The sequence below is a fragment of the Microcebus murinus genome, chromosome 24 (assembly GCF_040939455.1).
Source record: "Microcebus murinus isolate Inina chromosome 24, M.murinus_Inina_mat1.0, whole genome shotgun sequence".
Taxonomy (NCBI): domain Eukaryota; kingdom Metazoa; phylum Chordata; class Mammalia; order Primates; family Cheirogaleidae; genus Microcebus; species Microcebus murinus.
The window spans coordinates 3,279,152-3,307,032 of NC_134127.1; the positions used below are offsets into that span (position 1 = coordinate 3,279,152).

Consider the following 27,881-nt stretch of genomic DNA (forward strand, 5'->3'; position numbering starts at 1 on the left):
TAACCTTTCCTAGGGAAAGGCAAAGATATACAATGTAACCCAAAGGTCAAAAAAGAAAAAAACAAACTTTTATCGGGCGGTGGGCAGATGAGAGGGGGGACGAGGGGAAGAATTTATACTTACAAAATAGGTGCGATGCGCACCACCAGTGGGTAGGACACGCTTGATGTTTTGGTAAGGTGAGGGGTGGGGGGGAGGAACGGCAGGGGCAATATATGTAACCCTAACAATATTTGTACCCCCATAATATGATAAAATAAAATTAATAAAAAATATACTTTAAAAACTAAATTTACACATATGATAAATAACCATTGGCAGATATGTGAATAAAATTTTACATATTAAAATAAAAGGCATAAAGGCCTGGGTAAAGAGACTGTGAGAAAGGTGGAACAAGCCCTGCAAACAGGACTTGGGACATGAATGCTTATCAGCCAGCTACATACAGCAGGCTTTGGAATACAGGGGAGTGTGACTGATATTGGGTCCCTGCTCCTTTCTTTATAGCCTTAAGGAGTCACAAGGAATCCCAAGATAAATATGGATATGTTGCATATCACTACGTAGATTCTTTAGGATAATGTGCTTACTGGCACCAGAGATTTTAACTATATGTTCTTTTCAAACATTCTCTCTGTGTGTTCTTTTCTTTGACCTTGAATGCCTTTCTCCGCAATAAATACAGAGATTTGGAGAGGTATGGGAGCTCTTTGAAAGGAAAAGTGTCTCTCCTTCCCCTTCAGCCCGAGATTGTGGTCTAGAGCATTCTTCATTGCGCCATGACGCTGGTAGAGATGCTGGACAATTTCTACAAGACCGGGTAGCATATTAATAAGGAGAGAAAAAAATATATGTAATTTTCACATTTGGAATTGACTCAGGTGAGCTGAAATTAATTGAACCTCAGACAATATGAACTTCTGAAAACATTGCTGGCTTGATATCATCAATGGCCCTTGGACCAGGTCTCCTGTGGCTTTTAGTCATGCCAAGGTAGAATAAATCCTACATAGCATTGACTGCAGGCTAGAGGATGCAAGGTGCAATAGTATAAGCAAGTGGATCACTAACCAGGGTTAAATCTGTTCAGATCCATCTCTCTGCTAGGCAGTGTGATGTACGGCAACTTGTGTAACCTCTCTGGACCTCCCTTTCTTAGTAAAGAGAAGTTAAGTCACCAGATTCTAATGTTACTCTCATTTAAGAATATTTTATAGAAAGACATCAAAATGGCAGATCAGTGGTGATCTCCTGGGTCTCTGCTCCCAGAGTAGGAGGTGAAGAACTCAGACGGCTACATACGAGTGGATCGCTCCCCACAAAGAACAGCATTGTGAATCCGCAGAGAAGCATGGGACAAGCAATGCAGGAAAAAAAAGGAGGTGAATTGGGGATACAATCACAAAGACTGGAGAGTGTGAGATATATGATAGGGAATAGAGTGTGGGATGGCAGCACCTGCCCAGCTAGCCAGGGCAGCATGATCTGACCCAAAGGAGAATGCCTGGTTCCTCCACTGACCTCCACACCCACTCAGGCAGGGAAGTACCTGAAGTTGGTGCAAAGTTGTGGCAGGGGATGACAGGCTCTGTGGAGAGGAGACAATAGCAAGAAAAATTTTGAACTCCCTGGTGCTCTGTGCTAGGCCCCCACTGGGTGGGGGAGGGACTGGTCTGAGTGGACACTTTCTGCCACTGGACGAGGGACTTTGGAGACAGGCACCTCACCTCTATTACTTAGAGAGACCAGAACAAAGGAGGTGAATGCTGAAAAGGAGGGCTCTGTCTCTGGAAACCACCAAAAATTCGGCCAGCTCAGGGTGGAACAGAGAGAGCAGGACCCTCTACTGGGCAGGCATAAGACAACAGGACATGGACACAGTGGGGACAGCTGGCAGCTCGTTGATTCAGCCTGCCAAATGGGCATCTGCTGACACCCAAGTGGTCGCCCCCATTGCCAGCTTTCCATGGGTGGGCGGTCGACACTTTAGGGGTCCACAGCCTGGAGATGCTGTGGCACCCTGTGGTTTCAGGCAGCACCCCCCCTCCTGCCTGGGGACTTTTCACTCTGGGTGCAATGGACTCCACCCTAGGAGGTAGGGAGAATTAAGAAGAGCCACCTTTTCTGTAAGGCTGGCATGAATCCATGGGACTTTGTTACTAAAAAGCAGTCCACAAACTGTGTATTCATCTAGTTGGGCTGGTGTTGGTGGGCAAAGCTTGAGCATATCCCCCCAACACTGGTGCTTTGGGGGGGTAGGCCACCATCTGTGGGATCCCCAGATGTTGGGGCATGTGGCAGTCTCAGGCAATACCCATCCCCCAGCCCAGTGACTTTTGTGCCAGTGTGATGGGCTCCACCCTTGGAGGTGAGGAGAAGCAAGAAAAGCCGTTTTCTCTGTGTTACTTGGGTGTATCTGTGGGGCCTTGGTACACAGCAATAGAGGGCAGCCTGTTGATTTGGTCTGCTGGACCAGCTTAGATCATCTGATAAGAACATAACTCTAAGGCTCACTCTTCGCGTCTGGGTGGCTACAGCTTTGGGGGTGGTGAACTAGAAAGGAAAATCCTGGCCAGAGTCTTCAGCAACTGTACCATTGACTGTCTCTTTAAGGAGTACCCTTCCAAGTGTGGTGAAAGAGCCCTGAATAACATATTAGTGTCTCCCCCTAACAGCAGATCAAGCAACCATAGAAGCATACACATTCAGGTTTGCGGGCACCAGTTGTGATCTATCTTTACCTTACCCCACCTAAAGGTGGAACATGGTTCAAGTAACCCTTGGGAGCAGCAAGATGCTTCCCAAAGATTGAGGCATTTGTATATCCCATGTGGGGGACCAGGGACCAACACAGAGTCATCAGATTACCTTGATAACTGGCTCCTCCATGCAAACCACAATCAACAACAGAGAGGGTAACTCCATAGCTAAACACAGTGCCTTCCATCTCAAGCTATTAGAAGTGGAGTCATACGCAGAAGTGTGATTCACCATGAGGGAGCTGAAGCTGGGGTACCAAACTCACTAATCTCCATTGGCCAGAGGTGAAAACAACAGGGCATAGGTAACACAACCTGCTAAAACACCTCTAAGGCAATACAGGACCAGCATGCCTCTCCCAGCACTGTCAAGGAACATCCCTTGAGGACTTGGAGATAAACCAGTCTTAGCACCAGAGTTCTCAACCAAGTAGCCTGATGAGAAAGTGAAAGAACATGGGAAGACATGAAATATCAGAGAGAAAAGTCACCCACAAAAGAAATCATTAGATCTTCAACAACAAATACCAATTTAAATGAAATGATTAAAATTACAGAGGAAGAATTCTGAATAAGGATTGTAACAAAACTCAATGGAATTGAAGAGAAAATAGAAACCCAACACAAAGAAGCCACAAGAACAACACAGAAAAATTACCGAAAAATTCTCTAAAGAAATAGAAATATTATAAAAGAAAAAAATGGAAATTCTGGAAATGAAAGAATCATTTAAGGAACTACAAACCACAGTGGAAACCCTTAAGAATAGAATGGATGACACAGAGTAAAGAACCTCAGAGCTTGAAGATAATGCCTATGTGCTAAACAAATCAGATGAAGAAAAATAACACAGAAGCAAGAGATAAGAACGAAACATACAAGAAATGTGAGATTATGTAAAAATTATAGACATCCCAGAGAAAGAAGAAAAAATACACAAATGCTGGAAAATATTTTTCTTGGAATACTGGAGGAAAATATGGTTGGCCTGCCCAGAAATCTATATATCCAGATACAAGAAGTACACAGAATTCCTGGGAGACTCAATGTGAAAAAGCAGTCACCACATTATGTAGTTATTATGCTGACCAAAGTAAACACAAAAGAGGCAATCCTTTGAGCAGTAAGGCAAAAACAGTAGATAACCTACAAAGGAAAACATATCAGACTAAATGCACACTTCTCAACTGAAACTTTGCAAGCCAGAAGGGACTAGGCACCTATCCTTAATCCTCTAAAACAGAATAATGGCCAACCTAGAATTCTCTGCCTGGAAAAACTAAGCTTCATCTATGAGGAAGAGATAAAGACTTTCCCAGACAAGCAATCACTGATGGAATTTGTGAAGACCAGACCTGCTCTACTAAGTACTAAGTACTAAGTACTAAGACCTACATTATACACTGATCAGAGCAATAGATACCCATCAAAGTAAAATCACTTGAGAGTTAAAGTACAGAACCTGGATTACACAGTGTCTCTAGAGGTGAAACAAAACAATAAGAATTTATCCAGCAATATGAACAGAAATCTAGCCCAAATATCAATCCTCTCAATAAATGTGAATGGCTTGAATTGTCCTCTGAAAAGACATAGACTTTCTGAATGGAAAAAAATTCATGAGCCAAGTATCTGCTGTCTACAAGCAATGCATCTAACCTGTAAAGATGCTTTCAGACTCAAAGTCAAGGGTTGGAAAACAAACTTCCAGGCAAATGGAAGCCAAAGGAAAGCAGGGGTAGTGATTCTTAAATCACATAACATAAATGTTAAAATATCAAAAGGAAGGAAGGGCAAAGATGGTCACTATATAATGATGCAAGGAAAAATCCAACAAGAAGACTTAACAATTCTTAATATTTATGCACTGAACACAGGAGCACCCAGATACATAAAGCAAACTCTGTTTGATCTAAACAGCATGATAAATAGTAATACCTAATAGCTGGGGAGTTCAACACTCCACTGACTGAACTAGACAGATCCTCCAAACAGAAAATAAGCAAAGAAATAATGGACTTAAACAGAGTTGTAGAACAAAAGAGTCTAACAGACATCTACCCAAATAAAGCTGAATATACATTCCACCCAAATAAAGCCAAATATACATTCTTCTCAGCTCATGGAACTTTCTCCAAAGTTGATCACATCCTATGCCACAAATCAGACCTCAACAAATTTTAAAAAATAGAAATTATACCATGTACCTTCTCAGGCCACAGTGATACAAAATTAGAGTTCAATTCCCACAGAAACACTCACCATTTCACAAAGTCATGAAAATTAAACAATTTATTACTGACTGACTATTGGGTCAAGTAGGAGATCCAGATGGAAATCAAAAGATTCTTTGAACTAAATGATAGTGGGGACGCAAGTTATCAAAATCTGTGGGTTACAGCAAAAGTATTCCTGACAGGAAAACTAATGGCATTAAATATTCACATCCAAAAACAGAAAGTTCAAAACTCAGCAAACTAATAAACCATCTCAAGGAACTGAAAAAGGAAGAGCAAATTAATTCTAAACCTAGCAGAATGAAAGAAATAACTAAGATCAAAGCAGAAATAAATGAAATTGAGAACAAAAGAACTATATAGAAGATCAATAAAACCAAAAGTTTATTTTTTGAAAAATTTTAAACAAAATTGACAGCCCTCTTGCTAGATTGACAAGAACTAGAAAGGAAAGGACTCTAATAAACTCAATTAAAATGACAAAGGAGAGGACACCACAGACATCACAAAAATATAAAACATTACCTTTGAACACTATAAAAATCTATATGCCCAAAAACTATAAACTGTGGAGGAAATGTACAAATTCTTGGAAACACATAACCTCCCTAAATTCAATCAGAAGGAAATAGAATTCCTGAACAGATCAATATCAAGCACAGAAGTTGGAGCAGGAATTAGAAACCTTTCAAAAAGGAAAAGTCCCAGACCACATGGATTCATGCCTGAATTTTACCAAACCTACAAAAAACTCGTACCTATACTGCAAAAATTATTCCACAACATTGAGAAAAATTGCATTTTTCCCAACTCATTCTACAAAGCCAATATCATGTGGACACCAAAGCCAGGAAAGTACACAACAAAAATAGAAAACTACAGACCAATATTCCTCATGAATATAGATGAAAAAATCCTCAACAAAATCTTAGAAAATCAAATCCAATAGTACACCAAAAAAAAAAATAATAATTCATTATGACCAAGTGTGCTTTATCTAAGAGATGCAAGGCTGGTTCAACATATGCAAATCTATAAATGCAATTCACCACATAAATAAAAGCAAAAACAAAGACCAAAGATCAATAGATGCAGAAAAAGCATTTGACAAAATCCAGCACAGCTTTATGATAAAAACTCTTAACAAAATAGGCATAGATGGGATACACCTTGAAATTATTAAGGCCATATACAATAAACCCACAGTCAATATCATAATGAATGGGGAAAATTTGAAAACATTCACACTTAGAACTGGAAACAGACAAGGATGTCCACTATCTCCACTTCTATTCAACATAGTGCTGGACATCCTTGCCAGAGCAATCAGACAAGAGAGGGGAATTAAGGGAGTTAAAATGGGGGCAGAAGAGATCACACTCTCACTCTTTGCTTATATCTAGAAAATGCTAAGGATTCAACCAAGAGATTCCTGGAATTATGAATGAATTCAGTAGAGTCTCAGGATACAAAATCAATGCACACAAATCAGAGGCATTCATATATACCAATAACAGTCAAGCTGAAAATCAAAGATGCAACACCTTTCACAATAGCTTCAAAGAAAATTAAATATCCAGGAATATATTTAACGAAGAAGGTGAGAGACATATATAGGGAAAACTATGAAACACTAAGAAAATAAATTGTAGAAGATGTAAACAGATAGAAAAATCTACCATGTTCATGGAGTGGCAGAATCAGTGTTGTCAAAATGTCCATACTATGTAAAGTGAACTGTAGAATTAATGCTATCCCTATCAAAGTACCATCATCATTCTTTACAGATCTAGAAAAAAATAATTCTATGCTTCATCTGGAACTAGAAAATACCTTGTATGGCCAAAGCAACGTTAAGCAAAAAGAACAAATTGGGAGGTATCACCCTACCAGATTTCAAGTTTTACTGGAAGGCTATATTAACCAAAACAGCATAGTTCTGGCACAAAAACATAGACATAGACATAGACCTTTGGAATAGGACTGAGAACCCAGATATAAAGCTATACACATATTGTTATCTAATCTTCAACAAAGTAGACAAAAATATACATTGGGGAAAAGAATCTCTATTCAATAAATGGTGCTGGGAAAACTGGATAACCACATGCAGAAGTTTGAAACTGGATCTAACCTCTCACCTCACACAAAAATCAACTCAAAATGGATAACAGACTTAAATCTAAGGCATGAAACCTTAAGAATTCTTGAAGAAAATGTTGGGAAAACTCTTATAGATATTGGCCTAGACAAAGATTTTATGAAGAAGACACCCCCCTAAAGCAATCACAGCAACAACAAAAATAAACAAATGAGACCTGATCAAATTTAAAAGATTCTGCACAGCCAAAGAAACTATCAGTAGAACAAATAAACAACGTACAGAATGGGAGTAAATATTTGCTTTCCACACATCCAATAAAAGGCTGATAAAAAAGAATGTATATAGAACTTAAGAAAATCAACAAGAAAAATCAGATAACGTCATCAATGAATGGGCAAAGGACATGAACATAAACTTTTCAAAAGAAGACAGAATAATGGCCAGCAAACATAAAAAAATGCCCAACATCTCCAATCATTAGAGAAATGCAAATCAAAGCCACAATGAGATATCACCTAACTCCAGTGAGAATGGCCTTTATCAAAAAGTCCCCAAACAACTAATGCTGGCTTGGATGTGGAGAATAGGAACACTCTTACACTGCTGGTGGAACTGTGGAAAATAATTTGGAGATACCTCAAAGAGCTAAAAATAGAAATACCATTTTATCCAGCAATCCCACTACTGGGCATCTACCCAAAGGGAAAAAATAGATATTCTATAATAAAGACATCTGCACTTGAATGTTCATGGCAGCACAATTCACAACTGCAAAGATGTGGAAACAATCCAGGTGACCCTCAATACATAAGTGGATTAATAAAATGTGGTATATGTATACTATGGAATACTACTCAACTACAAAAAACAATGGTGATCTAGCACCTCTAAAATTATCCTGGATAGAGCTTGAGCCCATCCTTCAAAGTGAGGTATCACAAGAATGGAAAAATAAGCACCACATCTGCTCGCCATCAAATTGCTACAAAGTGATCAACACTAAGGTGCTCACATGGTAGTAATATTCATTGGGTGGGAAATGGAAATGGGTAAACTTACAACCAATGAAGACTGGATGGGGAAAGGGTGTGCCTCTAACCCTGGATTGGGTGAGGCAAAGTCATTACTTGTAACCGAAATGTTTGTACTCCCATAATATTCTGAAATAAAAATATAAATATATTTTATTATTATACTAATGCTTTACATTCATCAAATGTACTTTTAAAGTTACATCCTCTCATTGTTTTAAGCAAAGATGTAGGCTTTCTATTAAGCATGCAGCTTTCTATATGATCATGTGTTTTTGTTATTTATTAACTATCATTAACTTTTTCCACTTAGCTCAAAATGTGAGAAGATGTTTTAATAAATGAATAAAGCAGTTCACATTTTTACTTTTGTATAGGCTGAAATGACTCAGCATGGCACTGTTTGTTATTTTTTCTTTGAGAAGTTGGCTTTCTTGGTGCTCTTTTTCCCTTGTCTGAGCAAGAATGCCAAATGAATTCAGCTTTTTGTTTTTCAAGTCACAGTGAATGATGATTTCCTGGAGGCCTTCAACTGAAAATGCCTTGAGGACTCTCATTCATTTTGTTTATTAGAACTTGGTATTCTAGAACTGTACCATGCATTCCCTGAGCCCTTTGTGTCCAAGCCCCATCAGGGTGAGCATCTCCAAACTGAGGAAATAAAACAAGTGTGTGGGGGTGGGCTTTATATGTTGTTACTTTTTCTTTTATTAATCAAGTTATCGAATTATTTGTCCTTTCTGTTATGATGTGTTGACCCTACCTTGTATGTTTTAAAAGAAACTTCAAGGGGCTCAGGCAGTGTATAGATCCTACAAGACAATGTCTAGCCTAGCCTTGAAGAAAAATATATAAGAGGGTCCCATCAGACTGGGTTCGTGCACTGAAGCAAAAAACTTTGCCTTGAGTGCCACAAAAAAAATCCTCAGCAAAGGAGTCTTTGTCTTTTTTCTTTAAAATCACTATCACTTTAACATAGAAAATCTCCCTACCACGTTTCTATAATCTGAGATTGTATCTAGCCTATTAACTATGTAGTATTGAGGGAAATAATCAAAAGATGGAGTTGCCATTTCACATTTACAGACTGTGTTTATTGTGACTCTTTGTTTTAAAATTGGTCTCTTTGCATCTAAAGCACAACATCTGCAAGAATTTCTGTTAAATAGATTCTCACTTTAATCCTAATTCTTAGTTTACCTCATTAACCAGCACAATTTCACCAGGATGATTACAGTGGCAATTACCATCATAGGGAACTTTTGAAATATCAAGGTGGTGTATATAAAAAGAGAATACAAAGGGAAGAAAACTACCAAACTTTCATGGGTCAGTGTTTAGAACAGAAGTCTAAAATCCTCAGCAAGATTGTGATCCCAAATTTGTGGGATCCCAAATCTTCAGCAAGATTGTGATCCCAAAATTGTGATCCCAAATTTGCATTCCTCAGAGACACTCTGGCAAAATCTGAAGAAACCACTCTGAAACTTACCCTTCTGTGCCTCTAACATTCTTCATCCTGCTTTGACATTGCCACCTATTGTCTTCTTTTCCCTCACCTCGCTTCTCCACATTCCTATACAAATTACTCTTTCCTCATAGTCTCCATAAGGAAACTACCAATTTAATGATTTAATGCCTACTTCATATTGTTAGTACAGATGGTGCTCATTGGAAATTGAATTTAAGGCAAGAGTCATGAAATATATATTCCAAAACCATAAGGATACATAAAAACTTTGCTATAGAATTTCATGTTTTATTATTTTATTATTCACCTACTACTCAGGACAGTAGACCTAATCTATTGGCTCCTGAGATGAAGAAAGATTATTGAAGGCTGAGGGGTAAAAACCGAAAATGAAAGGATCCCTGTCCTCTTCCTTTTGCATGAAATCCCAAATAGGAGACATAAGAAAAAACAGTGGGGAATGAGACTGCAAATCTCAGAGACTGCAATATATACCTGAGCATTTTCAAAGAGACTCAGAAAATTATCAAGCAAGGAATACCAACTTAGGTCTCCTTTGATAACAACTAGCCCCCAATATAGCAACTGGATTGAAGAACTCCCATCCTCTAAGAATTAAGTATGTTTTACATAACGGGCTTAAGCTTAATCCAGGATAGCATAAATGGTGCTAGCTCACTGTCGTTTCTTAGAATTGAGTAATATTCCATTGTGAGCATATACCAAATTTTAGTTATCCATTCATGAATTGACAGGCACTTGGGTTGTTTCCATGACTGTGCAATAGTGAATTGTGCTGCCATAAACATTTGGGTGCAGATGTCTTTGTAATAGAATGTCTTATGCTCTTTTGGGTAGATGCCCAACAATGCTATTGCTGGGTCGAATGGTATTTCTATTTCTAGCTGTTTGAGGTATCTCCAAATTCTTTTCTACAAAGGTTGCCCTAATTTTCAGTCCCACCAGCAGTATAAGAGTGTTCCTGTCTCTCCGTATCCTCGCCAGCATTTGTTGTTTTGGGATGTCTTGATACAGGCTGTTCTCACTGGGGTTAGGTGGCATCTCATTGTGGTTTTGATTTACATTTCTCTAATGATTAAAGATGCTGAGCATTTTTTATACATTTGCAGGTCATTATTCTATCTTCTTTGGAGAAGTTTCTGTTCATTTCCATTGGGAGGTGGGCAGGGGGGAGGGGGGAGGAGGGGAAGAGTGGATACTAACATAATGGGTGCAGTGCGCACCATCTAGGGGTTGGACACGCTTGAAGCTCTGGCAATGCAGGGTGGGGGAGGGGTGGCAGGGGCAATATATGTAATCCTAACAATATTTGTACCCCCATAATATGAGGAAATAAAAGGAAAAATTATTAAAAAATAAAAGAATTAAGGATGTTTTAAGGCTATATTGCTTGCTATGTTTCTATATTTGCTTACAGATGGTGCAAGTAAAAACATTTTTGAAATAGCCAATGCCCCATATTACCAGAAAAGAAAGGAGCAATGGCCCCAAACTTATCAAATGATGCTGCAGCTGTCAATGCCTTGTCTTTCCATTGAATTCCTAAAGGGACTCACCTTTAATGACAGACTGTCAGTAATTTTTTTGTACATAGTGTGCTGTTATTTCTATCATAAATCCTACTACTGTAAAACAACAGGTATGTTGGGGTATTTAAACCACATGGATAGTGAGAATTTCTAACAGTTCCAAATTTTTCCACTTGATTCTTTTAAACTTTTACCTCAGATTTCTCAGCATTCTCTTAAAGCTAAACACAGAGCACAAAAAACTCAGACAAATTGTTACGTAATAGAAAAGGGAGTAGGTTATTTTTGAACCAGCAATGTAAAAAGGCCAAACAAAGGATATTATTTAAAAGTGATTACACCTTGATTTCCAATAGTATCTAACCCACACTTCTTTAGTGTCACTATATACTATTTAATTGCTTTCAACTGAGCAAACTTACAATATACTTGGAAAAGAATACATTGAGGCTTCTCTCAAAATTTAAATCAGCATCTCAAAAATAAAAAGTTTCCTTCCAAATCTACCCTAATCCAAAGTAGTGATCTACTGTGCTGTATTTGAAGTTATCAATCTGTCTGTACATATTTGTCTACTGCACTAGCTGAAAAAGAGTCTAATCTTTCTAAAAAAAAAAAAAAGCTTCCATATCCTATTACCGTATCTGATTATCCAGCCAAGATTTGTCAGCCAAGGGAAGAATATATTCTGGGGAAAGATTGGTGACTATTCAAAATCATCCCAAAGCACTTTGTAAAAGACAGCTATAAGGATTCTGAGGATTAAATGGTGATGTAAACAATTGGTTCCCAATTTTATGTAGTAGTGAGCTCTGTATATATATTACTAATTCAAACATTTCATCATAGCTTCCACTCAACCTAAAAACCAAAGATGCTGTCAATACCTCAAAGTAGCCTTCAATAACCACTTTTACTATGATTTCCAGATTAACATAAACATTATTTCTTTATGTTCATTAAAGTTCAAGTCATATTCTAGGGGTATTTACCCAACTTCCCAGAGGTCATCAAAGATCCTTCACCTGCTTGTAGAGTGTTTCTTAAATCCAGAGCAATTGTATCTTTAGCTAAATTAGTTGAAGCATCCTTAGATCTTGTACATGAATTACATTTATATTTCTAGTACTATATGCTGTATAAGCCTTATTGCTAACTGAAAATCCTTAACATATTTTGTTAACTTATTATGATTATGAAATATTGATTTCTCATCTCATACAACTATTTAATAACCCAGCAAATCTTTTACACTTTCCTGATGAGTATGCTTCTATAGTTTGAAAAATATCTTTGCCCAGGGTCAATCTTTGTGACACTTCCATAAAAATTCAGATCCAATATTGTTTTTGATAGGGTGTATCTTAAAACTGAAAAGGGGCAATACCAGGTTGGTTTTATAATAACTATTCAGACTTCAGTGTGGAATACAGTCAATTTCCAGAATCTGAATTTGCTCAAGTAGCCCAATCTATGGCCCTTTCTAGACGAGGATATCTCAGCCTCAGTACTACGGCATAATTCTTTGCTGTAGAGGTTGTCCTGTGTATTGTAGGATATATAGCAGCATTCCTGACCTTTATCCACTAGAAGCCAGTACCAACCGCATTCCAGTTGGCAGAACCAAAAAAGCTTCTAGGCAGAGGACATGGATGCTGCTAAACATCCTACAATGCACATGACAGCCTCCTAACCCCATTCCTCACAGCAAAGAATTCTGGACTAAAATTTCAATAGTGCTGAGCTTGGGAAACCTTGATAGAACTGTTATATTAGCATTTACATTTGTTTAGGTGATGCACAAATCAGTCTGGTGGTAAATCCCTCTAATAAAGTATGTGACTCTACAACTAATGAGACTTTAAAATTTATTAAGGGCAAACATCACCACAAACCAAATGACACAAAAACTAATAACATAATTTCATATTATACCAACAATAGGAAGTTTCTGCATCTGCAGAAATAACATTGCAGAGTACACTGTAGGGGGTAGACTTTACAAAAACAAAGTTTGATAAGGAACTTAGACAAAAATGGTACATGTCCCCATTGAGGTGTCTTTCTTTTACTGATCTAATAAAAAAGGGCAATACTTAAACTTGAGGTCCTTTTCCATACATCCATATATTTCTCTACTCTAAATGCTACTGTTTGGCAAATAAGCCTGTCTCTCAATTGACAACTTCATAAGCATATTTTGGCCAGAAGCCAACTATTTGGGGGAACACAATAATTTGTGTTAGGTCCATAGTATTTGTGTTAGGTCCATAATAGTGTTAGGTCCACCCAACATAAAGAAGAAAATTATGATCATTACCTTTTCCGATTAAATTTTCACACTGTCTATCAAAAGATTTACATATTCCATCAAAACAAAAGCCTGAACCCAAATCACAACTGTGTCCATTGCGTACGAAAGTGTCAGGCATACAGTGGGGGTAAGTTCCATTGCAATATTCAGTGAAATCACATTCATCATCAACTGTTTTCCTACAAATGTCATTAGCTTTTCTTAGCTACGAGGAAAGAACATAAGGAAAGATTACATATCAGTGCTACTTAAGTTTTCTTTCTCTTTAGCCTCTAAATTTTCATTTATTTTTTTCCTAAGTTACTAAGAGCAATAAGGAAATTAAGTTTCCTTATTAATTACTTAAGCATCATATAGAGATTTATATGATTAAATTTATTGTGTAGAAAAATGGATAATGCTTGTGAGAAAAGCTAGAACACTCAAAAATAAGCAGACTACCATAATAGGAAGACAGAAAGTGGGGCTAAGGAATGACTATAAAAATTATTTGTAACCCATTATGGCTATGCTCACTTGTGTAGCTTCTGGTTTCTTCATATACCAACTTTAAAGCAGAAATCAGCACCCATTTATAAAACAATAAATCCACATCATATACATTTAGAAAATATTGTGGATTTTAAAAGAAGATATTTTAAAGACATCTAGGAGAAAGTTTATTTCATGTATCACATTGCAAACAACTTAAAAAATAACTTTCATAATTACATATCTCTGATCTCTTTAGCACTTACTCTTGAGCTGATAGCTTCCACGGTTCCCTTGCTATATACCTATCTTTGCCAAGGAACCCTAACCATCAACTCTGCAAACTCTCCTTTCATCAGCGTATGCCCCAATTCCTCATGGCTATCGCCATTACGCTTTGCAAAGTAAATTAAAATTTTTCTAGCTTTCAAAGGTCCTGGAGGCCAGCTTATATAACATTTATCTCCTAGAATAGGTTTCCTTCATACTTTTTCTCCAAGTGTCAACAAGTATCTGCTACCTGTAGCAAATCTCACACAAATTCTCTAAGTGTTAGATGATAAGACAAAACACAGTATTTACTTGTATCACTCAAGCTTATGGAGTTAACATGTAACTCAAAACAAATGATCAAAATTGTTTCTAAAGGAAAATACATATACATATAATGACAAAGTATTAATACTTGTTCCTTCAGAATTTGCTTCCTTTTACAAATTTGTATAAATGGAAATCTTAATTTTATTCTAATATCTTTTTATTTATTTACTTATTTTCTTTTATTTCATCATATTATGGAGGTACAAATATTGTTAGGGGGAGAAGGATCAAGATGGCGGACGAGAAACACCGCCAGAAAGAGTGTCTCTGCAGAAAAGACAGATTCTAGCAGAAATTAGAAAAAAAGAAGAAAGAAGGCGAGCATACAGCAGATGAGGGCCAGAAGGAGGGGTACCCGAGACCCCGGGAGACTCCACGGGAGGAGGCTGCGGAGGAGAACTGGAAGCTGAGACCACTGGAGCAGCCCGGAGACCAGCGGGAGGGGTAGTTAGATAAATCACCTTTCCCCTCCCCTGCATTTGGGACTGCTGGTGGGCTCCCCAGCAGGTGGAGAGATCTGCAGACACCAGCCCAGAGACGGCTGCCGCCAGCTAGCGGTGAGCCTGTAGCAGACACGGCACCAGACTCCCAAATCCCTCGGGGCACCTCCGTGTCCACATTCCCGAGCCGCGCGGCAGGCGCCATATTGCCTCCTCCTCCCCTCCGCCCACCCTACCTGCGGCTGCCCAGAGAGACAATACAGCCACCTGCCAGAGGCACCTCCAGGGAACGGGACCTTCCCTTTTGGGACCCTACAGCTGACTAAGGGGAACTCAGACTTTGAGCTCCCTACCCGCCAGAACTCCCAGGTGCTGCTGGCACGGTGTCCCCAGGAGAACGGTGCCGACTCAGAGGCTGAGAGACACAGATACAGCTTGGGCTCCCTGTGGGTGAATTGGGACCGGAACTCCTCTCCCTGGTGGGGATACAGTTTGAACTCTGGGACCCAGATGTCGGACCTGCAGACCAGATCCCGTGCACGGAGGTCTACCATTGCCCCGGGCACAGAAGGGATATTTGTGAAGAGCCTGCTGAGGTGTGTGTGCCTTCAGGGGCAGATCAGCATCCTAGAGGGCAACCCTCCCCCCAAAGGGAGGCTGTGCGCCCAGCCCAGGTGGCGTTCCTGCACAGGGACATTCATATACGCCAACAACAATCTAATTAAGAACCAAATCAACGACTCAATTCCCTTCACAATAGCAACAAAGAAATTAAAGTACCTAGGAATATACCTAACCAAGGAGGTAAAAGACCTCTACAGGGAGAACTATGAAACACTGAGGAAGGAAATAGCAGAGGATGTAAACAGATGGAAATCCATTCCATGCTCGTGGATCGGCAGACTCAACATCATCAAAATGTCTATATTACCCAAACTGATCTACAGATTCAATGCAATACCTATTAAAATTCCATCAGCATTCTTCACAGATATAGAAAAAATAATTTTACACTTTGTATGGAACCAAAGAAGACCCCGAATATCAAGAGCAATTCTAGGCAACAAAAACAAAATGGGAGACATTAATATGCCAGATATCAAACTATACTACAAAGCTGTAGTAATTAAATCAATATGGTATTGGCACAAAAATAGGAATATTGACCAGTGGAACAGATCTGAGAATCCTGATATAAAACCATCCTCTTATAGCCATCTAATCTTTGACAAAGCAGACAAAAACATATGCTGGGGAAAAGAATCCCTTTTCAATAAATGGTGCTGGGAAAACTGGATAGCCACCTGTAGAAGGCTAAAAAGGACCCACACCTTTCACCTCTCACAAAAACCAACTCATGCTGGATAACAGACTTAAACCTAAGGTATGAAACTATTCGAACTCTAGAGGAAAAAGTTGGAAACACTCTCCTAGACATCGGCCTGGGCAAAGGGTTTATGAAGAAGTCCCCAAAGGCAATCACAGCAGCAACAAAAATAAATAAATGGGACATGATCAAACTACAAAGCTTCTGCACAGCCAAAGAAATAGTCATGAAAGTAAACAGACAACCTACAGAATGGGAGAAAATTTTTGCATCCTATGCATCCGATAAGGGACTGATAACTAGAATATACTTAGAACTCACGAAAATCAGGAAGAAAAAATCAAATAACCCCATTAAAAAGTGGGCAAAGGACTTGAACAGAAACTTTTCTAAAGAAGACAGAAGAATGGCCAACAAACATATGAAAAAATGCTCAACATCTCTAATCATCAGGGAAATGCAAATCAAAACCACAATGAGATATCACTTAACTCCAGTGAGAATGGCCTTTATCAAAAAGTCTCCAAACAATAAATGCTGGCATGGATGCAGAGAGAGAGGAACACTCCTACACTGCTGGTGGGACTGCAAACTAGTTCAACCTCTGTGGAAAGCAATATGGAGATACCTTAAAGCGATACTAGTGAATCTACCATTTGATCCAGCAATCCCATTGCTGGGCATCTACCCAAAAGATTCAATGACACTCTACAAAAAAGACACCTGCACTCGAATGTTTATAGCAGCACAATTCATAATTGCAAGGCTGTGGAAACAGCCCAAGTGCCCATCAATCCAAGAATGGATTAATAAAATGTGGTATATGTATACCATGGAGTACTATTCAGCTCTAAGAAACAATGGTGACATAGCACATCTTATATTTTCCTGGTTAGAGCTGGAACTCATAGTATTAAGTGAATTTTCCCAAGAATGTAAAAACAAGCACCACATATACTCACCAGCAAATTGGTATTAACTGAACAGCACCTAAGTGGTCACATAGGTACTACAGTAATAGGGTATTGGGCAGGTGGGAGGGGGGATGGGGGCGAGTATATACATACATAATGAGTGAGATGTGCACCATCTGGGGGATGATCATGATGGAGACTCAGACTTGTGGGGGGGAGGGGGGAAGTGGGCATTTATTGAAACCTTAAAATCTGTACCACCATAATATGCCGAAATAAAAGTAAATTAATTAACAAATAAAATAAAATTTAAAAAAAGAAAGCCCTGCTTCACCATTTTGCTTCATCCCTTGTCTGTCAGGAATTCATTAAATGATGTCAATAAAAGAGACTGACTGATGGTAACAATAACTGAATTGCAAAGGAAGAGAGGACTTTACCAGAAGACCGTCAAGTGAATACAGCCAATGAAAAGAACTAATCTAACTTTCTGAACCTAAATGAGGTAGACTGTAAAAGAGTTGCAGTAGGCATATGTTGATCATAGAGAAATATCAGAGGGTACACAGAAAAATTGTAATGATACATTGAATTGGGAAATCAAGTCAGGAGAGAAGCATCAGGCATTATGTATATGAGAGTACACATAATGTACTCAGTAGATGACTGGATGGACTGGAGTGTGACAGTGGGTCCAATGGTGCTTGGATATAATATAATGGAAAGGACTGAATATGTTATTGAAACACTTTTCATCTCCTTGAAACAAGCACTTCAAGAAATTTAATGTGGAGCTATTATCAAATGCAGTTTGCCTCTGACCTTGCAATCTTGTGTGCAGCACTCTCCGGAACCACAGGCTGCTTTGCCTTTCAATGTGCATAACATGGGATCACAGCATTTTTTATGTGTACAATTCTGTAAACAAATGCAAAGTGTTATTTAATAATAAAATGTTATTTAACAATAGCATATGATTAGGTACCACCAAATAAAACCACAACACACAACCTCAATAGATATAAAGCTTTTCTTAAATTCACAGTTCTAGTAATCCCATTCTTTATATGAGATTTATAGAAACCAACATCTTATTCAGTAGTTTGTGAAAGAAATATACTATCTCACTACATGCCATATAATTTGAATGATATTCCTGTGGAGGCAAAGCCTATTGGAAATAGTTATTAGATATCTTATTAACACATTAACTGCCATGTGAGTTGTAGTTTTGAGCCTGGGGCCTCGTGAAGCAAAACATTGCAGTTGGTTCGTGAAAATCTTATTTGTTGAGATTCTTATTGTTATAATTAACATTGACAATTTAATTCCAAAAATGTGGGTTGCATTGCATATAACTCACACAAAAAAAAAAAAACAAGAAAAAATAAGAAATTTTTTCATTAAACTAGAAACAATTATTCTGTTTTCAAACTTTTCTTTTTCTCAATATATATATTATTTTATTTCAGAGTATTACAGGGGCACAAATACTTTGGATACATAAATTGCCTTTGCTCCATCTGACAAGTTTACCCATCCCCCATACAGCATGCACTACATCTGTTAGGTGTGGATTTACCCATCCCCTCCTTACCCCTCTGACCTGCCTGACACCCAATGAATGTTTCTTCCCATATGACCACGTTAGTGTTGATCAGTTATTGTCAATTTAATGGTGAGTACATGTGGTGTTTGTTTTTCCATTCTTCTGATACTTCACTTAGAAGAATGGGCTCCAGCTCCATCCAGGATAATACAACAGGGAGTTTGTCATTTTTTCTTATGGTTGCACATTTTGTTAATCCACTCATGTATTTCTGGGCACTTGGGTTGTTTCCACATCTTTGCAATTGTGATCTGTGCTGCCATAAACATTTGAGTGCAGGTGTCTTTTTCATGGAATATCTTTTTTTCCCCCTTTGTGTATATATCCAGTAATGGGATTGCTGGATCAAATTATAGTTCTACTTTGAATTCTCTGAAGTATCTCCATACTCTTTTCCATAGAGGTTGTACTAGTTTGCAGTCCCACCAGCAGTGTATGAGTGTTCCTATCTCTCCACATCCATGCCAACATTTGTTGTTTTGGGATATTTTGATAAAAGCTGTTCTCACTGGAGTTAGGTAATATCTCATTGTGGTTTTGATTTGCATTTCCATGATGATTAGAGATGTTGACAATTTTTTCATATCTCTCTTGGCCATTAGTCTATCTTCTTTTGAAGTTTCTGTTCATGTCCTTTGCCTGATTTTTCCTTGCTGATTTTCCTGAGTTCTATATAGATTCCAGTTATCAGTCCTTTATTACATGTGTAACATGCAAATATTTTCTCTGATTCTGTAAGTTGTCTGTTTGCTTTCATGATAGTTTGGCTGTGCAGAAGCTTTTTAATGCAATCAGCTTCCATTTGTTTATTTTTATTATTACTGTGATTGCTTTGGGGACTTCTTCATAGATTCTTTGCCTAGGCCGGTGTCTATAAAAGGTTTTCCATCATTTTACTCTAGAATTCTTATGGTTTAATACCTTGGGTTTAAGTCTGTGATTCATTGTGTGGTGATTTTTGTGAGAGGTGAGAGGTGCAGATCCTGTTTCAGTCTTCTAGATCTGGCCATCCAATTTTTACAGCACCATTTATTGAATAAGAATTCTTTTTCCCAGTGTATGTTTTTGTCTGCTTTGTCAAAGATGAGATGGCTATATGATGATGGTTTTATTTCTGGGATCTCCATCCTGTTCCATTGGTCAATGTCTCTGTTCTAGTGCCAGTTTCATGCTGTTTTGGTTACTATAACCTTGTAGTACATCTTGAAGTCGAGTAAATTGATGCCTCTCAATTTATTCTTTTTGCTTAAAAGGTTTTCTAGATCTTCAAAACATGATGCTGGTATTTTAATAGTGATTGCATTGAATCTGTAGATCCCTTTGGGTAGTCTAGACATTTTAACCATGTTGATTCTGCTGATCCTTGAACATGGTATGGTTTTCCATATGTTTACATCCTCTGCTATTTCATTCCTTAGTGTTTCAAAGTTCTCCCTGTAGAGGTCTTTGACCTCTTCTGTAGTTAAATATATTCCTAGACATTTTATTTTCTTTGTTGCTATTGTGAAAGGTAGTGAGTCTTTGATTTGGTTCTCAGTTTGACTGTTGTTGGCACATATAATGCTACTTATTTGTGTACATTGATTTTGTAACCTCATTTTGCTGAACTTACTTGTCAATTTCAGTAGTTTCTTGGCAGAATGTTTGGGGTTTTCTAGATATGAGATCATATCCTCAGCAAAGAGTGATAGTTTGACCTCTTCTGCCCCAATTTGGATGCCCTTGATTTCCTTGTCTTGTCTGATTGCTCTGGCTATGACTTCCAGCACTATGTTTAACCACTTTAGGACCAGCGTCGACTATAGTCGATAGCCACAAATGAACACATACAGCCCAGTGTCGACTATAGTCAATAGCCACAGATGAACGCGTGCAGTGACTTTAGCCAACAGCCATGATATGAAGGCGCACAGCCGAACGTCGACTTTAGCGGACAGCTGTGATATGACTTTTCTAATTTTTCATTTATCAAAATAAAATTGTGAACATTTAAAAATAACGTAATGAAAACATATCTGTATATGTTACCTATTCTGATATTTACATTACAAGTAAAGCTGCCTGTAAAGTAAAACAAGCTTTCAGTGCTTTAAAGCTTTCCTCATCACACAAGAGCAAAACAGATTCGTCATCAATGCACAGCACAAGCTATTGTGCAGACTATGAATGCCCACTGTGGGCAAGTTTTCATGGCCGGTAAGCGCAGTCCCGAAGTGGTTAATAGAAGTGGTGATAGAGGGCAGCGTTGTCTGGTTCCAGTTTTATGCAAAACTGTTTTCAATTTTTCCCTGTTCAGTATGATGTTGGCTATGAGTTTGTCATATATGGCTTGTATCATTTTGAAGTAAGTCCCATGTATGGCTCTTTTGTTAAGTGTTCTTATCACAAAAGGGTGCTGAATTTTATTGAATGCATTTTCTGCATCTATTGAGAGGATCTTATGGTCTTTGTTTTTACTTCTGTTTATGTGGTGAATTACATTTATAGATTTGCATATGTTGAACCATCCCTGCATCTCTGGGATGAAGCCCACTTGGTTGTGATGGATTATTTTTTACTCTATTTTTGTAATAAGACACTGTGGCCCTAGGGAAAATGTGTTTTCTAATGTGGCAGTCAATGTTTTAACTACCATTCCCATTAAACATTTTCTAATATTATTGCTTTTGCAATAAATTTTATTAACCAGATCTATTCATGTACAGGCCCCAAAGTTACATACCCTCAAAAATTGTTCATAAAATCACAAATGTTTTCTGCACCTGCTCCAGTTCACAATGCTTGTAACTCACTTCTTTGGAAGAAATAAAAAACTAGAGATTCTAGAGCTACACTGTCCAATATGGTAACCAGTAGACATGTGTAGCTATTTAAATTTAACTAAAATTAAATCTAATTAGCAATTCTTCAATTACAGGAGTCACATAATGGCTAGTGGACACAGCACAGAACATTTCTGTCATTATAGAAAGTTCTGTTGAAGAACACAGCAGTATAAAACTTGTGAATTGATGTTTAATTTTACCAAGTGGTTTTTATTTATATATTGGATATATCATATAACTTTGTCTTTATTTCTTTTACCATGGTGAATAAGACGGATTTATCATCAAATATTAAATCAAGATTATATTCCTGAAAAAAAAACCCAGATTTATTCTGTTAATATATGTTTAGGATTTCTGCATTGAGTTTCATTATAGAGTCTGGCTTCTCCTTTTCATTTCTTATAATGAGCTTCTCTGGAGGATTTTTTGGGTTTTCATGTCAAGTTTACACTAGTTTTATAAAAATGAGTGGGGAATCATTTGTGAAAATAATTGGATTATTACTTCCTTCAATACTAGTTAGAATTTATCAGAGAAGCCAGCTGGTCTGGTGGTCTTTGGGAGACATTTTTAAAATATGGATATAACTATTTTACTAGTTATAAGACCACTCTGATTTGGTTTTTCTTATTGAGTCTGTATTTATAAGTTTGCCATTCTAGTAATTTGTTATATTTATTAAATATTCATATTTATGAATTTTTTATCTTATCTCCTTAACACTGTAGGTTCTGAATTATTATGTTCTTTTTCAGTCCTGATATTTATTGTTTATGCTTTTTCTTATTTGGTTTTATTAGTGTTATTTGAATTTTTTTTCTTTTTTAGTTCTTCCAAGGAACCACAACTTCCTTTCAAGCTATCAATTACATAATGATTGCTTATTTTACTAATTCTTGCTCTTATCAATATTATTTCTGTTCTTCTATTTTCAACAGATTTAATTTTATCTTTTCTAAAATCTTAAAATTAACACTAGCTCATTGGTTTTTCTGCCTTTTTCCTTTTTTAATATACACATTTAAGTCTATAAATTTTCTTTGAAGTATGGGTATAGTTAGACTGATGAGTCTTGATATGTCTAATTTTCATTATAACTTATTTACCCACAGGTAATTTAGAAGTGTAGATTTTTTTTTACTTTTCAAATATTGGGTACATTCTAGCTATTTTAATAGTATTGATTAATAGCTTTATTTCAATGTACTAGGTAAACATGCTGTTGCACATCTTTATTTTTTCTACTGGAACACTATGCAGCTTTTATGTACAGATACAAAAGAAAACATTTGATGCATATTGATGAGTAATAAAAGCAAGTTGTAGAAAAACACAGAATATTATATCATTTATGTCCAAAACCTCCACACAGAATTATAGCACATATTTCTATAGACACATATATCTGTAAATATAGAATTAAAAGTCTGGAAAGACATACACAAAACTGATAACAGTGGGAATCTCAGAGATGGGAGTGATGGTCCCAACTGGGGAATTTTAGTTTTATCCATAATGTTTGATTTTTTTATAATTATCATATATTCATGTATCACTTGTATAGTTAAAAATATACAGCTGCTTTTAAAATATAATAAATTTTAGCCCAGTTATCTCATAAATTCTAGGCCTAGGTTTGACTTGGCCAAGGACCTAGGACTAAGTGGCAATGATTAGGGAAAATACTGAAACATTTAATATATATATTGACAAAATACTTTCAAGAAGATAATAACAATATACACCTAATCTATTGTTGCATAATTTTAATCCTTGGAAATTTGTCAAGACTAGCTAATTTTCTTGGATTTCATGGTTTAAAATAATGTGTTCTCAGCAGCTTGTAGGCAAATATTCTACATATTTTAATTAGGTCATTTTAAATTTGCTATTCAAACACTGTATGTCTTCAATGCTCTTTATTTGCTTTCTCTATTGTTTACTGCCAGAGATGTGTTAAAATATCCTAGTATGATTGTGAATTTGCCTGTATCTCATCTTAGTGAAATTTGGCTCTAAAATATTTTGAAACTATGTTTGGATGGTCTTAAATTTGGAATTATTATATGTCCTGGTATGCTTGGCCCAGCCTATTTTGGCTTGCAAGAGCCAATTGTTAAATTTTCAGGAATTTTGTGAGCTAGTTGCTAACAAAGCCATTATAAGGAATTTGGTAAATGCTACAAATCAGGGCCTAGATCAGGTTTTGTTTATTGTCTTGGTCTGAATGCTGAAAATATTTTAAGTTAATGATATATTTGTACCAGGGTACGAAATAATTCACCAGTAGATAATATAGCAGATGTAATGAAAATAAATTTCCTTGAAAAAATTTAGCAAATTGGGATAGAACTCCATTTGTCAAATCATGGTTGAATCATAACCAGACATTGGGTTAACTACAAAATCAACAAAAGCATTCTGAAAGACTCAGCTAGCTATTTGGATTTATAGTAGAGGATATTGTATATTTTATGATCATTCACAAGTTGTCTACCCATCCTTTGTATGAGTAACATTTAATGAATTTATATACCTATACATGGGCATACCTTTTTTATTTGGAGACCCAGCTGTTAAACATTTTCCAAAATACCACTACTTTATGAAATGTCCCTCTTCATCTCTAGAATATATCTTGTTTCCTTTATCTGCTGTCTGAACATATGTTTTATTGTTTCCTTCATATTAGTATAGCTACAACTGCTTCATTTTGATTTGTGTTTGTATAATTTATCGTTTCCCTTACTTTTACCTTCAACTAAGTCCCTATTACAAAGTATGTATGTTATAAGCAGCAAATAATTGACTTTATTTTTTATTAAATCTGATCTGACAATCCTCTTGTCCACTACATTTAATGTAATTGCCAAGACTTGGATTCTAATCAACCATGCTTCTATTCTCTGCCTATTGGTCTCATTTGTATATGTGTTTTTCCTTTTGTTCTGTTTCTTGTTTCATTTTGTATTGATTCTGTATTTTTATTATGACATTTTTTCTTCTTTATTTTTTTTTATTTCAGCATATTATGGGGGAACAGATTTTAAGGTTTCAATAAGTGCCCTCCCCCCCACAATCTTCTTTATTAAGTTGGAAATTATATACAATGTTTTATTACTAGTTTAGTGGTTTTATTCAGTATGTTTATAATCCATTATCTATTTTTGATGCTTGAAACATTTTTGGCCATTAGGAAGTTATTCAAGCAAGCTCCTTATATTTGGACCACTACCTTGCATTTCCTTTTTTAAAAAATCATTTTATTGACATACAAAAAGCTGTCCATATTTAATATATAAAACTTGATGAGCTTATAGATAACTATACATCTGTGAAACCATCGCCACTATCCATACCATAAACATATCCATAAACTCCAAAAGTTTTGGCTAGGCACAGGGGCTTACACCTGTAATCCTAGCACTTTGGGAGGCCACAGAAGGAGGATCACTTGAGCCCAGATATTCGAGGCTGCAGTGAGCTATGATTATGCCTCTGTACTACAGCCTGGAAGATACATCAAGACACTGTCTCAAAAAGAAAGAAAGGGGGGGGGGAGGGGGGCAGGGAGGGAGGGGGAGAGAAAGAGAGAAAGACAGAGAGAGAGAGAGAGAGAGGGGGAAGGAAGGAAGGAAGGAAGGAAGGAAGGAAGGAAGGAAGGAAGGAAGGAAGGAAGGAAGGAAGGAAGGAAGGAAGGAAGGAAGGAAGGTAGGTTGGTTCCCTTTTGCTCTATTTATCTTTATTTTTGTGATTAGAACATTTAACGTTCTATCTTCCCTCTCAGAAAATTCTGAACTATACAATTTAGTATTGGTAATTCTAGGCACTCTATGACTTACTCATCTTAGACATCTGAAAGTAACTTTGACTAACTTAACTACTATAAACTGCACCCATTTAAAATATTTGGTTTGGTAAGTTTTGCCAAATGCATTTACTCATGTAATCACCACCACAATCAAATTATAGAACACTTTCATTGCCAGCCAAAGGTTCCTCCAACTTGTTGAAGTCAACCACTTCCTCAACATTTAAAGATTAGTTTCCATTTTTTAGAATTTCACATAAACAGAATCATGTTACATAGTTTTGTAAATGTTTTCTTTCAATCAGCATAATCGTTTTGTGATTCACCCATGATGCTGCATCAATCAGCATTTCATTTACTTTTTATTGCTGAGTAGTTTCCCAATGATTAAAAATACCAGTTTGTTTATCTGTTCACATGATGATAAACATTTAGATCATTTGTAGGATTTAGCTACCATGAATAAAACAGCTCTAAATATTTTGTGAACATATGTTTTCATTTCTTTCAGAGAAATACCCAGGAATGGAAATCTACGTCAAATAGTATATATCTAACTGGCAGTGTAAGACATTGCCAAAATGTTTTCAGATATTTTTGCATCCACTAGCAATTTCTACAAATTCCACTTCCTTTACATTCTCAACAAAACTTAGTATTTTTAGCTGGGGAGTTGTCTTATTATTTTGGTCATCCTAATATGTGTGCTGTGTATATAATGTGGTTTTAATTGGTTTTTCCCTGATGACTGAAGATGTTAAGCATCATTTCATTTTACGTTATTTACATTTATTCTACCATGAATTTTCCAAATTATTTTGCACATTTTGATTAGGTCATTTGTTTCCTTTTTATTGAATTGTAATATATACAGTCAATAAATACTTCTGTTGGGTTTTTTTTTAGATTTTATTTAATAGACATTAGTTTTAAAGCTTTGTTAGGATCATAGCAAAACTGAGTTGAAGGTATAGAGATTTTCCATCTACCTCTTGCCACCTCCCCATGCCCCACACCGCAATCCCGAAACATATGCACAGCCTCACTTATCAACATCCCAGAGTGGTACATTTGTTGCAACTAATGATTTTACATCAACATATCATTATCACTTAGAGTGAAAGTTAACATTAGTTAGGGTTTACTCTAGGTGTTGTATTTGCTATGGGTTTGGAAAAATTTATAATGGCATGCATTCACCATCATAGTATCATACAGGTAGTTTCACTGCCGTAAGACTCCTCTGTGCTCTACCTATTCTTCCCTGCCTCTCTTCTAATCCCCCTGGCAACTGCTGATCTTTTTACTGTCTCCATAGTTTTGTCTTTTCCAGAATGTAATGTGGCTATAATCATACAATATTAGCTTTTCCACATTGGCTTCTTTCACTTGGTAATACACATCTTAGATTCCTCCATGTCTTTTCATGGCTGAATGGCTCATTTCTTTTTAGCACTGAATGATGTTTCATTGTCTGGATGTACCACAGCTCATTTATCCATTCGCCTATTTTTTCCTTTATTTATTTTGTTATTTTTATAGAGAAGGGGGTCTCACCATGTTGCCCAGGCTGGTCTCAAACTCCTAGCCTCAAGTGATCCTCCTGTCTCACCCTCCCAAAGTGCTGGGATTACAGGTGAGAGCCACCATTCCCAGTCCTCCATTCACCTATTGAAGGACATCTTTGTTGCATCCAAGATTAGCAATTATAAATAAAGCTGTGATAGACATCCGTGTACATGTTTTTGTGTGGGCATAAGTCTTTAACTCCTTTGGATAAATAACAAGAGGCATGACTGCTGGAACATATAGTAAGAGTATAACTAGTTTTATAAAACAAAAAAACAAAAAAACCACCAACCTGTTTTCCAAAGTGGCTGAACTATTTTGCATTCCCACTTATTTTGTTCATACAGCAATGAATGACTGCTCAACAGCCTTGTCAGCATTTCGCGTTGTCAGTGTTCTGGATTTTGACCATTCTAAAAGGTGTGCAGTGGTATCTCCTTGATGTCTTAATTTGCATTTGTGTCACTTATACATAAGAATACATATGCGTATTTATACACATAAATATATAATCAAATGTGTTTTGCGGTTTTTTTGAAGTTATCTGTTAGATTAATAAGAAAAATAAAATTTTTCATTTTACTTTCATTTCTTTCTCTGGTGCTCTTCCTTTATTTCTTTCTTTATGTAAATTGGAGTTTCTGGCCTATATTATTTTCCTTCTCTCCACAGAACTTCGTTTAACATTTCTTACAAGGTAAATCTACTGAAAACAAAGTCCCTCAATTTTTGTTTGTCTGAGAAAGTCTTTCTCCTTCACTTTCTGAGAATAACTTCAAACAGTACATAATTCTAGGTTGAAGATTTTTTTTCCTGTGAACGCTTTAAATATTTCACTTTATT

At 36.8% G+C, this 27,881-nt stretch overlaps 1 protein-coding gene across 2 annotated transcripts in view; it reads right to left on the bottom strand.

Moving 5' to 3' along the window:
* LOC105866638 (disintegrin and metalloproteinase domain-containing protein 5-like) overlaps positions 1–27,881 on the bottom strand; it is a 128,155-nt gene that overhangs the window by 37,644 nt on the left and 62,630 nt on the right. For both annotated transcript variants that reach the window (XM_012756090.3, XM_012756091.2), the window contains exons 13-14: positions 18,044–18,139; positions 13,476–13,674 (exon numbers count right to left, since the gene is read on the bottom strand). In XM_012756090.3, the coding sequence (XP_012611544.1) occupies positions 13,476–13,674; positions 18,044–18,139 (295 nt within the window). The remainder of the gene's footprint in view (positions 1–13,475; positions 13,675–18,043; positions 18,140–27,881) is intronic.